The sequence below is a fragment of the Carettochelys insculpta genome, chromosome 11 (genome assembly GCF_033958435.1).
Source record: "Carettochelys insculpta isolate YL-2023 chromosome 11, ASM3395843v1, whole genome shotgun sequence".
Classification (NCBI taxonomy): domain Eukaryota; kingdom Metazoa; phylum Chordata; order Testudines; family Carettochelyidae; genus Carettochelys; species Carettochelys insculpta.
The window spans coordinates 7,425,355-7,438,853 of NC_134147.1; the positions used below are offsets into that span (position 1 = coordinate 7,425,355).

The window sequence follows — 13,499 nt, forward strand, 5'->3', positions numbered from 1 at the left end:
TAGGTGGGTGTGAAGAACAGTGGGCTAAAAGGGGAACCAAACCCTGCCCTCAGCAGGACTTTGAGACAGCAGAATGCTGACAACGTTAATGCTAAATCTCATTCTAAGGGAAACCCACAATTCCTGGATTCATGAAATATATGGTGTGGATTCTGCAGCCCCTTTACACAATCAGCTGATTCGCAGCTGTTCACGCTCTGGGAGGGAGGAGAAAGGGACACAGCACCAATCAGCAGGTTCTTGGCACTCCAAAAGTGCCTGAAGGGACTAGGTGGAATAGGAATTTTGGAGCTCCAGTGCACCACAGGCAGCACATGGTGGCACACAGGCCACAGGCGGAACCCCACCACTGCTTTAAGTCACCAAAGAGCAAACTTGTTATTAGTGACGAGTGCATTCTGCATCCTCAAAATTATTAAGTTTCAAGGTTATGGTTTGAGAATCTTTCAGATAACATGCCAAGTCAGTGCCAGAAAAGGGCTTTGATGTAGTGGTGCTTGCTTACACTAAATATTCACCTTTTGCTGAGCTACTGCCAAACATCTCGCATTTGCTGATTGCCTTACTACTATACATTATTTAACTCACTGTAACCTTAGCCAGAACACTCAGTTCCTTTGTATGTCATCCCCAATGAGACTCAGATACAAAAAACAACAAAACAATAAAGGTAAATTCCCCATGGTGGTTACAGATATTAGTTCCTACTCAAGGCAGGACTGCAGTAGAGGACCTGAATAGTAGAGTAAAGCAGCAACAGTAACCATTCAGAGAACTTTGGGGAAAACAGAGGATAAAGAAAGCTGGTGTTCGGATTTCTGATTTTACACCCATTGTGTAAGTTTTCAGTTACGGAGCTGTAATTCTAGCTTGAATGTTCCACATCCTTCCAAAAGCCACTTTTTTTTATCCTCTTACACTTTGTTATAAAAGCTTCCTCAGAGGGAACAGTGGCAATGCTACCTCATAATATAATTGTCTATTTTTTTTCCTATGCATAACTTTGCCAGATTTAAAAAAAAAAAAAAAAAAAGCCATCAGAGGAAAGTTTGGTTTACATGTCACTCTCTTGATTGGGTAATGAATGGGACTCTAGCAAAATGGTGAACAACTGAACTTTTCAACACAAGGAGTTAAGACAGCTTTCACAGAAAACCCCCCTCACAAACTACCTTTTTGGAGAACTCTTTTTCTTTTTCACATAGTATTTGATCTTTTTCCTTTTCTAGCAGGATGTATGATTTTCTTTGTTCTTCCACAGCACACTCCATCTGCAGCATTGAGTCCCGCAAAATTTTAATTTCTCCATTTTTTATAAGGATTTCATCCTTTATTTCTTTCAGCTGTAAACAGAGCATACTTTTAAGAAGTGTGGATTTATACCACTGACACTAGGGATGCAAGTCAGACAAAGACAACAAATCACAATTTGGCCAAGAGCTCTTCTCTCAAGGAGTAAGCTGATTTGTTTGTTAAATGGACTGGCCGATCCAGATATCACATAACCAAGTGATTAAATATACGTTCAGCGGAACTTTAAGCCAAGGCTCACAACTAAAACCAAAAATGCCTTTAGTAAACCAGGAGATTAAAAGACAATTTACCTTTTGCTTAACTTCTTCATGTTGTATTTGCAGTACTTCAAATCCAAATATGTCTTTAACATGAATATCTTCAGTGCCATTTCCTGGTGAAAAGAGGGTACTCTGATAATAAGTACACTTTGAAATATATAATAAGTTATTGATAAAAAAGTGAGATGCTGAAATATTATTATTCATTCATTCAAAATTATATATTCATGCTTGTAGGGTTTTTTTTTTTTTTGGGGGGGGGGGGTGTAAATATCAGTAAATAGTCTCACCGTACACATATCAGTTAAAAATATTGGGAAAGTGAGAAGTATATTGTTTGGGCACTTAGATTTAAGCATATATAGTGGTATAATTTGATACATGGAAACAGTTTTTAAACAAGCAATTACAAAGCTTTAACTATTTAAATATCAATTGTCATTAAATAGTTGTCTGACCTCATCATATAATTTTCCACAATTGTGAAAATTTTAACTGCTTGATAAAAATTGAAAAAAAATGCTTTAAAATAGTCATGAAAGTTTATATAATTTCTCCCAACCCTCCATACATTAATATTTTGGACCCAAGTCAAGAAACTGATACTATTCCACAATAAAGTTACTACAACCTATATATTTTTATATTATAGTGAGATGAATAAAAACTACCTTTTTAAAATTTAAAGATTTTTATTTTGTCCCTTAGATTAGTGTTTCTTTTAAAAAATAAAGCTGTTTAAAATTAAATCTGAATATAATTCAAAATAAGGCCTTAACATATTTTATAATCTCAAAACATTTAAATAAAATATAAAAAGCTGAATCCAAAAGCCTCTCTCAAAACCTTGAGCTGAACCATGCTTTTCTAAATAAGAATCAAGGGGAAAAAAGCGTTAAGTTTGCAAGCTTTATAAATATGGCACACTAGGTGATGTACTGCAATAAGGTATTTTTAAAACAAACAAAAAAAAGTTTACATAGCATTTCACATGTTTAATTCCATTTATCCTCCTAAAGTTTATCCTTGACAAATTATGAGCAAAATCTTAATTATATCTGGTAAATAAGCAACATATTACCATTTTTAAAACATACTAAAATGTACAATTAAGAAGCATCTGCAAATATTAAGTTATATCACTTCTTAAAATAATGTACATCATAATAGCGTACGTACTATCTCAGATAACTAAAAGATGTACCAAATCTAGGGTAAAGGCTCTACTTAGTTGTAAATCAACATGTTTTAAATGGTTATATTAACAAAAGGTGCATCCTCAATTCATCCTGTTCATAGTAACAGACTCTTAAAATAATTTGCTATGGGTTGATTCATCCAATCTTTACCATTGGTTTTAAGTGCATAGGAGATTATTTTATCCCATTTTCAGATACACCTCTTAGATACTGAGCCAAATTTAACAGAAAGTGCCCTTTATGTGCACACATTGTTATCAGAGGTAAGCAACAAGCTCAGAACACAAGGTATTTTAATATATGGAGATATGCATCTCATAGAACTGGAAGGGACCTTTGGAGGTCATTGAGTCCAGTCCCCCTTCCCTCTTGGCAAGACCAAGCACCAGCCTTTTTTTTTTTTTTTTTTTAAATATTTGCCCCAGAACCCTAAATGGCCCCATCACGGATTGAGCTCACAACCCTGGGCTTAGCAGGCCAATGCTCAAACCACTGAGCTATCCCCCCTCCATATTTTCCAGTGCCCATGCAGCAAATATTAAACCAGTGTAAATCTGGGCTCTCCATTTGTGACTAGTTCAATGCTCCACCACTGACATCCACAAATTAAAAGCTAATGGTTAAGGATCTAGTTAGCTTTTATGACTTCAGACACTGATCGATTAAAGCTAAATTCATAACAATTAAAATATTCCTTTTCTCATTACAGATTACTTGAATTCAACTGGTAGGCACTCATACTTTAGGGGCTTTTTTTTTTTTTTTTTTTTTTTTTTAAAAAAAAAGATGCTATAACTTCCATACAGCATTGATTAAATACAGCTAATCTGTCTGGATAAAAGGAAGAAGGGGGAGGGGTGGAATATTTTGATCAGGACCTGGGCAAACTTCCACTCACAAAATGCTATGGGACCTTCCACATACTGGCCAAAAAGTTAGGAATAATGTTGTCTCATCTGAAAGACTTCTTACACAATAAGGACAACATACAATTTACCCACTCTGAAAGGATGCAGAGCTGATCTGAACGTTGCTAGGATTTGAAATTGATGTTCTAGTGAAGTGAGGTATTTCGTAACCAGTGCTTACAGCGACAAGAGATTCTCATTAATATCACAAATGATATAAACAATGGTGCACATAACTACTGAGGTTTGTTTTTGCCAAAAAAAAAAAGTTATTGATCAGCAATTAGTAGAAGATTCCACCCATTTAGAGGATTGAGGTTTGTTGCATGATATTTATGAAGAAGTCATGTTCCCTTCTCTCATAAAGGGGAATTTAAAAAAAAAAATCACTTGTGAGGACCTCAGCTATTACACAATCATGTTTAGCCTATTGACTAAAACTGCAGCCTGGGAAGCCAGGTCTCCTACTTTCTAATTCCATTTTTTCATCACACTACTTGTACTCAAGCAAGCTACAGTAAAAGCCCAATTATCAGGCATTCAGATAACTAGCACATTTATTTAACCAGTAAGCCCCGCTGGGGCTAGCTGCTGCAGGGCCAGTGGCCTGGCCAGGTCCAGCTGCTGTGTGGCCGGCTGCTGTGGAGCCAGCATCCTGCTACCATGTGGCTGGCTGCCATAGGGCCAGCATCCACTGGCCACTGCCCACCTGGGGGTGGGACGTAGAGCAGAGCCGAGCCAGCTGGCCCCAGCTCTACTAACCAGCACATTTTATTATCCGGCATCCCTAGGAATGCTGGATACTAAAACTTTTACTGCACTTCACTTTATTGTGCCTCAGTTTAACCATCTGTAAAACAGGTACAGTAGCATATGGTTCAGAGGAATTGCGATACTGAGTTAAATTAATTTAGCAAGCTTTACATGCCTTAGAGGAGACAGTGCACATACATAAAAATAGATTACTAGTACTGTCATACCTACAGATATCTTGAGCACAACTTTTGGGTATTTCTTACTTTATGCTATTTTCTGCATAATGGCAAGCTCTATAACTTGTTCTTTAAAGACGTGTCATCAGATGTGCATGCCAACTCTGAAATGCTGACAATTAAGTTTCCAGAAACTAAGATTCGCCCAATGATTAAAACATTTTTCCACTAATTCTGGTAACTCAAGATTGTTTGTTTAGGTACTTGAAGCTTTTTTGGCAAAAACGAAATTTACTTTTGGGCCAAGGTCAAAGAATCTGCTCAAAAGATAATTTCTTTAGACATTTTTCTAGGAAGAACAACTTTAGCATTTCAAACCTGAGATGTGGAACATAAGGAAACACGAAGCCATTCAACCCCCCCAATACATTCCCCTATTCAAGACTACACATACCAAACTGACCTTTTGCATTTTTTTCAGCACTGGATGGAACACTCCGTTGTTCAATATTCACACACTTTGGGCTGGCATTGTTCAGTGTTAATGAGGATCTGGCATTCTGCTCATTTTTCTGGATGTGTCTTGTTCTAGAGACAGCATTTGAATCTAGAACTTGTGATAAAGCCTGAGTGGCAATTATATCTATTTCTTCCAAGTCATCAGCTGTGAAGTCATCATTGTCTCCAAAAGGATCCTCTGTTGATTTGGACTTGGATTCAAAGCTTTTGTAACGCTTGTTTGGTGGAAAACCATCTCCATGGTTCCCAACACAACCTCGACTAGTGGATTCTCGACACACAGAAGATGAAGGTATGATCTGTGCTTCATCCACACCATATAATATGGAGCTGTTTCTCTTCTTATTCCCAAATAATTGGTTCACCGACATTCTGCGGAAATATTTAACCTGCGAAACAAAATAAACCATTTTCATTGAAGAGCCTTTTTCCAAATTAAACTCATTCTACAAAAATACAAACAACTGAACCTCTGAAGAAACCCCTGTGCTACCCACACAGTGATCTGGATTCAAGAGTCTCTAGTACAGTCCCTCACTAACTGACTGACTGGGAAAGATAGCATGTGAACTCAAGATTCCCATCTGTTTCGAAAATGATGTTGGGTCATTTAATGCAGAGCTTCATGTTACCAGAAAAGAACAAAAGAAAACTGTTGTTTTGTTAACATCCATGAGAAAAGAGTCATTCTACGGAATACTATCTAACACCATGGAAATTTAACTATAGAACTCTAACTGCGTCTACACTACAAACTTACTTTGAAGTAAGCTGCTATTTTGAAGTAGCATGCAGAGCATCTACACACACTTTTCCTTACTTTGAAGTTAACTTCAAAGTGAGAGAGGCTAGCTTCGAAGTCACTACTCCATTCCCGGGAAAGGGGTAGTGGCTTACTTCAAAGTTAAGTGTGTGTAGATGCTCTGCATGACTTACTTCAAAGTAAGGGGTCAGCCAAGGAGGCAGCTCCCCCAGAGGACAGAGACAGTCTGGCCAGTCATCCAAAAGTTACTCAGCCACCCCTCATCGTCCCAGTCCTCCAGCACTAGCCAGTCCCACCACAGGGAAGTATGAAGGGACAGTGCTGGCAGACAGGGGAAGGCCACAGAGCCCTGTGCCTCCTTCCTACAAGGCCACAGGGATATGTTGGCCCCTTCTGGAGGTGACATGGAGCAGGGAGCCTACCTCAGACTCACTGTACTACCAAGAGCCACCCGCAATAAGTGCTACGCAAGTCCCTCCCATTGCCCGCCCTCCATCCCCTCTTCTGCGTCCCTACCCACTATCCCAGCCTGATTCCCCTCTCAGGGCCAGGACCCATACGTAACCTGTCCCACATCACAAGGCTGCCCCAGCTCAGAGCCCACTCCTGTACTCAAACTACCTCCCAGAGTTTGCACCCATTACTAGAATCCTGAAAATCCACATATCGCCATAGCTTATTTTTGCAGGTGCAAATACAAATTTGTATCCATGCAGGGTTCCACCCATCACCCCGTTCTGCACCCCAACCTCCTTCCCCCAACCGGTGAAAATGAGTGAGGGTGGGGGAAAGAGAATGACTGAGTAAGTGGCGCAGGGCAGATTTTAGGTTGCCCTTAAATTCAGAAAGTGATCTTGGGCATAAAAAGGTTGGAGACCACTGCCACAGATGATACGGTAAGTGTCATAATTCTCCAGTGTTGCAGAGATGTTTTAGAAGGTGACGCTTAACTCTAAGGCCTGATGTACACTATGAAATAAGGTTGGTACATGTGTATTCATCATATATGTGAAAAATATACAATCTGGAGTGATACGATTAAACCAGCCTAACCCCCTAGCATAGACAATGCTAGATCAAGGGGAAAATTCTCTGGTCAACCCAGCTACCATTTCTCAGGCAGAATGAGCATCTATGGCTTTGGTGTCCAATACAGTCTCCATTTGCCACATGTGGCGAATAGGAGACTGCATTATGGTGAATGGGGTTCTTGGAGCATGGTGGCAGGCTGGAGCTCGAGCCCCCACCAGAGCAGGGGACCGGGATGGGGCCCCCTTTGGATTCCAGGGCTGAAACCTGAGCCTCTGTCACTCACACACTCACACACACACACACACACACACACACAAAAGAATGCAGCACTGGAGCCTAAGCCCCTGCAATGGGGTCATACGGAGGCACTGGACCCCCTGCAGCGGATCCCCACCAGTAATGGGGGATGCAAGACAGAGGGGTGGGGAGGCCTAGGCAGGCACTCTGCCTCAGAAAGGTTGCTGACTCCTGAGCTAGGAGGTATCTGGTTCTGGGGGAGGGGCAGAGCACTTACTTAGAAGGCAGAGGGGAGGAGATGTAGCAAATAGGGAAAGATGACAACCACAAGTGTGGCAATCTTTGAACTCCTGTTGGACACCACTCATCTATGGCAACAGGATAAACCCTCCAGTTGATACAAATAGCATCTTCACTGAAGCACCACAGCAGTGGAACATTTTAAGTGTAGATAAACTATAATCATCCTGTGTTCTTTAAAAAAAAAGATCTGGGAAATTTGGGGCCATAAATAATTCTCCACCATCTCTTTCAATTAAGAAGTGCCAAATTAGGGCAAATATGCAAAAATACTAATTTCTATAAAATTACAAAATAATTTCTCCCATAGAAAGTGCTGAAAACCTCATTCTTTTTCGGTACACTCAAAAAGCACCACACACACGGGAACCCACCCTAACAGACGGAGGTATTTTTAAGTAGCTAACCCGACAGATGATCTTTAGCAAACAGCCTAGAACTCAGGACAGACACACAATTAACCTGTCTGTGGCTTCGGGGCTGTTCTGATACTTTCTTGATCGCTCTCAGGGTAATGCAAGTCAGACCACGGCGAGAGGCTGCGACGAGGTCTAATGCACCCCAGCCCAGGTGCGTTACTCAGTTCAGCTGCCAAAACAAGCCCCCGCGCGGGGGTGGGGTGGAGCCCGACTGGGCGCTAGGGTGCGTGTCCGCATCCCAGGCTTTAGACGCGGATCGGTGCCTCTGTGGCCACATCGGCTGGTCTTTGGGACTTAGGCGGGACACGGCCCCGCTGCCCCTGAGCCGCACCGGGCGCGCAGCCCCGGCCCCTCGCACCCACCCTCTGGCGGACGGTAAGAACGCTGAGCGCCCGGCGCGCAGAGCTGGCCTGGCCTGGCCTGGCCCGGCCCGGCCCCGTTACCGTTACCGTTACGCTGGCTTCCGCCTGCCGAGAGCCAGGCTCCTTCTCACCGCTCAGCTCCCGGCACTTGCCAACCGGGCTCGCACCGCCCACGCTCAGCGCCCGCCAGCCCGCGCTGCCCAATCACATCATCGCTCGCTACGGGAGCCCGGGAGGCTCAGCTAGATAGCGGGCGTGGAGCGACCCCATGTAAGAGTCTCAGCGATTGGTCGGCTCTGTAAGTTTACAAGTGATTGGCCAGGCGCTCCCGTGAGCGGTAAAGTCGACAACCGCAGGCTGCGTTTGCTGCCTCACCGCCTCGTGTTCTGTTTAGGAGCTAGAGCCGGGGCCGGTTGCGGCGTCGAGCTGGTCCTATGGATGAAGTGTGGGGCAGAGAACACCGCCACTCTCCTCCGAGACAGTGCAGCCTGTGACACAGCCCGGTCTGCTTACCGCACAGCCTTCCCAAATGACATGACGGTACGTGACATGACCCGGTGACGTCATGGCTGGCGGATGACGGCACAACACGACAGTACGTGGTTTGCAAGGGCGGTAGATTTGCAGAATGCCGGGATCTGCACCCCTCCCCCACCTGCTTTGGGCTGTGCGGAGGTTGGGGTGGGGGAAGGGCTCCGGGAGCATACCCTGGGATAGAGTCTGCGTAAAGAATGAGAGCTGGAGCAGGGGTTGGAACCCAGGGGGCGAAGGTGCAGGATCGGGGAGGGAGGTGGCATGCAGGGCTTACCTGGGTCACCTCTTCTGTCTGCAGCTGCTGAGTGGAGGAGTATCCGCATACTGCTGCCCATCGCCACTGCCCCCACAACTTCCCATTGGACACAGGGGTATTTGGGTTGGTGCAGCCCATAGAGATACTGACACCACCCTCTCTCCCAAGCTACAGGGGCTGGCTGGCAGCCTCCAGGAGTGAGTGGGCAAGAAGCTGCAATAGCCCCACAGCACTGTTGATGGGGTGGAGGGGGGCTCACTCAGGTCCTTTTAAATTGCCCAGGAACAGCAGGTGACTCAGGGGACACAACCGGTGGGGGTAGATGCATTACTGTGGTGGCACGTGGGACTGCGAGAGCGACCCAGAGATTATTGATGTTCAGATTTCCATCTAACGAAAGGGGTTTACTCTTATTTTGTCTCAGTGGCTTAGAAGTTTCTTATTTCTACTTGTATTCACAAGAGTGCAGAAAAATTTGATATTTAGCATACACAAAATGTATTCCATGAACGAGTGGCTAATAGGAATAACTTTAGGAATCCTCAGAGATGTCAGTCTCCAAGGTTGGTTGTGGAGTGAGGTTGCCTTGAAAGAAATCCACCTAGCATTTGACTTGCACAAAAGATGCTATAAAGACAATTTGGTAGGTCAGGGGAAAAAACCTAGAACCTAACTCTTGCTTGCAGTGAATAAGAGCAGCATCTCCCTTTGACCTGTTAAATAACTCCACTTCTTAACAAGAGAACTTTTTTCCCTGTGGTTCTGTTAGCCCTTTTCCTTTTGCTCACCATCAAAATGGACTTGGACCTTCCACAGGAGCATCATCTGAGAGTTCTAACATTATCTGCATAATCTTGGATTAGTTTTAACTTCAGTGGAAGCATGTTCTCAGCTAAACAACACAAACTATGAAATTTCAAAACTGCTTGTGGGTGGATAAACCAGAATGACTATCGAAGTTACACGACTTCATACTCTCTCAGACAAAGAGTTAATGGGCACAAAACGGACAGTAAAACACTCCTGATCCACAAACCAGTTAGTCTGCGTTTTAATGGAGTGGGCCATTCTGTTAATTACTTAAGAGTTTGTGTCTTATTGAAGAAGAATTTTCACTCTGCTTTGGAAAGAGAGACTACTGAACTCTCTTTCATATTCAAATTCGACACATTAACACGTGGTTTGAACCGGGATGCAAATTTTCTGGGACACTATAGGGGATCTTTTGCATACTTGGCTTAATCTAATTCTTGACTCTCCCCCCTGCACCCATCCCCTGCCCCTCTGCTCTCTGATTTACTCACCTTAATAATAATTTTTTCTGATTTGTCAACCTTGATTACTATTTTTGGTTCTCTATGTCTTAAATATTGAGTCTGTTCTGGTATGGCTATGGTCTGAAAAAGTGGGTCTGTGCGACGAAAGCTCACCTAATAAATTATTTAGTTAGTCTTTAAAGTGCTACTTTACTGCTTTTTTGTTTTTTTAAGTAGAAAGAAAAAAAGCTGTCTTTGCAGCTCTTTGTCTAGTTCCCAAAATAATTCTGACACGGTTACTTTTCTTTAGAAAGATGCGGTCCCTTGCGTGTGGACAGGGAGCAGCAGCTGGGGAAACTGCTCCAGCGTGGCCCCCCAGCTGCCCTTCCCTGTCCTCATGTCATCAGTGACTTGTTTTATACTGCTCTGTATTATCATTTAAAATGTAAGTATAATGTTTATATACCACATGATTTATTTCATAATTATATGGTAAAAATGAGAAAGTACGCATTTTTTCAGCAGTGTTGTGACATTAGGCTGTTATTGAATTAAACTATGAATCACTGTTGCAACCGCTGTTGTTTGTGGCACCAGATCTCGTACATGGTACCAAGGGAGGTGTTTATAAAAAGTGTGTGATTTGCAGGTTCTGATTATACTATTTGTATGCATACATCATTTTTGTATTTGAAGTTAAGAGTATTGGCTATATACTACTTTTTCATATGTTTGTTTCTGAGAGACATCAACAGGAGGTGTGACCAACTATTATGGAAGGTCTACTAGCCAAGTGAATGGTAGTCCTTTCAAATAGTCTGTCAAATGACTGTTAGTGGGCCTTGGGAGGTGCCAGTCTGCACCTGATGAGCTTTCCTGTGAATGTTCTCACCAGTGTGGGAGCAGTGGCACCAACCTATATAAAGAACTGGGTAGTGCATGGGCAGGTGACTTGCTCATGTGACAAACTCAATCTTAGGATATACTTTTGCATGGGAGAACAGTAGGAATCCCGCCACGTGGCTAAGGATATTAAAAGGACCCTGGAAATTCCTCCATTGTCTTCCGTCCTGCTTCTCACTTCTTGGGGGTGGCGGGAAAGGTGTCTTTGCTATGAACTGAAATTTGAAAAAAGGAATGATGACCCACCCAACAGCAGATGTACTCCAGAGACTTGATTTGAGCCAGTAGCTTATTCCATCAGTCCTGCAAGCCTATACCAAGAACTTTTCAATTGGCGTATGTAATTTGATTCCTTTAATAATTTTAATTCTTACCTTTATTTCTTTTTTTTAGAAATAAACTTTTAGATTCTAAAGAATTGGTCATCAGCATGCTTGATGGGTAAGATTCTACGTTACATATTGGCCTGGGAACTTGGATGCTCCTTTGGGATCAGAAAAACCTTTTTTTTTTCCTTTTCAATTTGGTGAAATTGGTTTTCATAACCTTTTCTCTTTACAAGGGGTGCTGCTAGTGGTGGCACAAGAAAACTGGAGTGTCTCATGGGACTGCTTGTCTGGTTTCTTGTTGGTTGGTGTGATAAACAGAAGAGGTCTTTGTAACTGGTTTGGTGTGCCTTATAGAATCATAGAATTCTAGGGCTGGAAGGGACCACAGGAGGTCATCTACTCCAGCCCCCTGCCTAAAGTAGGATCAATCCCATCTAAATCATCCCAGCCATGACTATGTCAAGCTGGGACTTAAAAACATCTAGGGATGGAGATTCCACCACCTCACTTGGTAACTCATTCCAGTCCTTCACCACATTCCTGGTGAAATAGTTTTTCCTAATATCCAACCTACACCTCTCCCTCTGTACCTTCAGACCACTGCTCCTTGTTCTGTCATCCGTCACCATTGAGAATAGTCTCTCTCCATCCTCTTTGGAGCCCCCTTTCAGAAAGTAGAAGTCTGCTATCAAACTGCCCCTCAGTCTTCTCTTTTGCAAACTAAATAAGCCCAGATCTCTCAACCTTTCCTCATAGGTCATGTGCCCCAAACCCCTAATCATTTTCATTGCCCTCTGCTGAACCCTCTCCAATGTGACCACATCCTTTCTATACTGGGGGCCCCAGAACTGGATGCAGTATTCCAGACGAGGCCTCACCAAAACCAAGTGGAGGGGAATAATAACTTCTCTAGATGTGCTGGAAATGCTTCTCCTAATGCACCCCAATATGCCATTAGCCTTCTTGGCTACAGGGGCACACTGCTGACTTATATCCAGCCTCTCATCCACTGTAATCCCCAGGTCCCTTTCTGCTGCACTGCTTCTTAGCCAGTAGGTCCCCAGCCTGTAACAGTGCTTGGGATTCTTTAGTCCCAAGGGCAAGACTCTGCACTTATCCTTGTTGAACCTCCTCAAATGTCTTTTGGTCCAATCTGCCAATTTGTCTAGGTCACTCTGGACCCTATCCGTACCCTCCAGTATAGCTACCTGACCCTTACGTTAGTGTCATCTCCAAATTTGCTGAGGGTGCAATCCATCCCCTCATCCAGGTCATTAATAAAGAGGTTGAGGACACCCAGTCTTGGGCTGTAAGTAGCCATCTCTCTAAGTAATTTGTCCTGATTTGACACTCTAAGAAATGTCCCGCAGGGCCCCTGTGTTACAGACACTTTTGTATTTTCAGATCTGATTTTTGTAAGCAAGTAGCTCTTAAGTGATGTGAACCTTCGGGGTATGTAAGACAAATCTGACTCCTGAAAGGGGTACAGTAGTCTATTAACAAGATCAATAGCTCTCAAACTTTTCAGTCACCAACTTTTGCTGGCCACAGTTCAGTTTCTGGCAATCTATCTTGTATTTTGTAAATATGTAGCAGTGTAAAAGCTCTTTTAGTTACTCTTTAATGTTTATCACAGTTGGAGAACTTTAATTTTTGGAGTGGGTCTTTGAATTTTTGTAAAATCAGAAGCATAATTTTGTCCCCTCTAAGAGTTGGTGGGTACATGGGGGAATTAATGTGGATTAGTTTTCCTAAACAGGAGAGAGCGTTTTCAAGAGTCCTCTTCAAACCTTTCTATATGTTTGGGCATAGATAGTCTTGGCATGGAGGTGGGGGGGTTGAATTCTCAAAGTAAGCCCTGAGTGGCTATATAGGCAGGAAAATAGGTGAATGAGTTTCCTTAGTCTTAATTTTACTTCTGTAGGATTTTTTTTCACCCTTTGATTTTAGCAAAAGCAGATTTGATTCTGTTCCAT

General features: G+C 42.8%; 1 protein-coding gene across 1 annotated transcript in view; it reads right to left on the reverse strand.

Moving 5' to 3' along the window:
* ATRIP (ATR interacting protein) overlaps positions 1 to 8,357 on the reverse strand; it is a 32,191-nt gene extending 23,834 nt beyond the window's left edge. The window contains exons 1-4 of the mRNA XM_075005255.1: positions 8,333 to 8,357; positions 5,077 to 5,521; positions 1,605 to 1,687; positions 1,173 to 1,343 (exon numbers count right to left, since the gene is read on the reverse strand). Coding sequence (XP_074861356.1) covers positions 1,173 to 1,343; positions 1,605 to 1,687; positions 5,077 to 5,503 — 681 coding nt within the window. The 5' untranslated portion in view covers positions 5,504 to 5,521; positions 8,333 to 8,357. The remainder of the gene's footprint in view (positions 1 to 1,172; positions 1,344 to 1,604; positions 1,688 to 5,076; positions 5,522 to 8,332) is intronic.
* Positions 8,358 to 13,499: the final 5,142 nt, after the last annotated feature.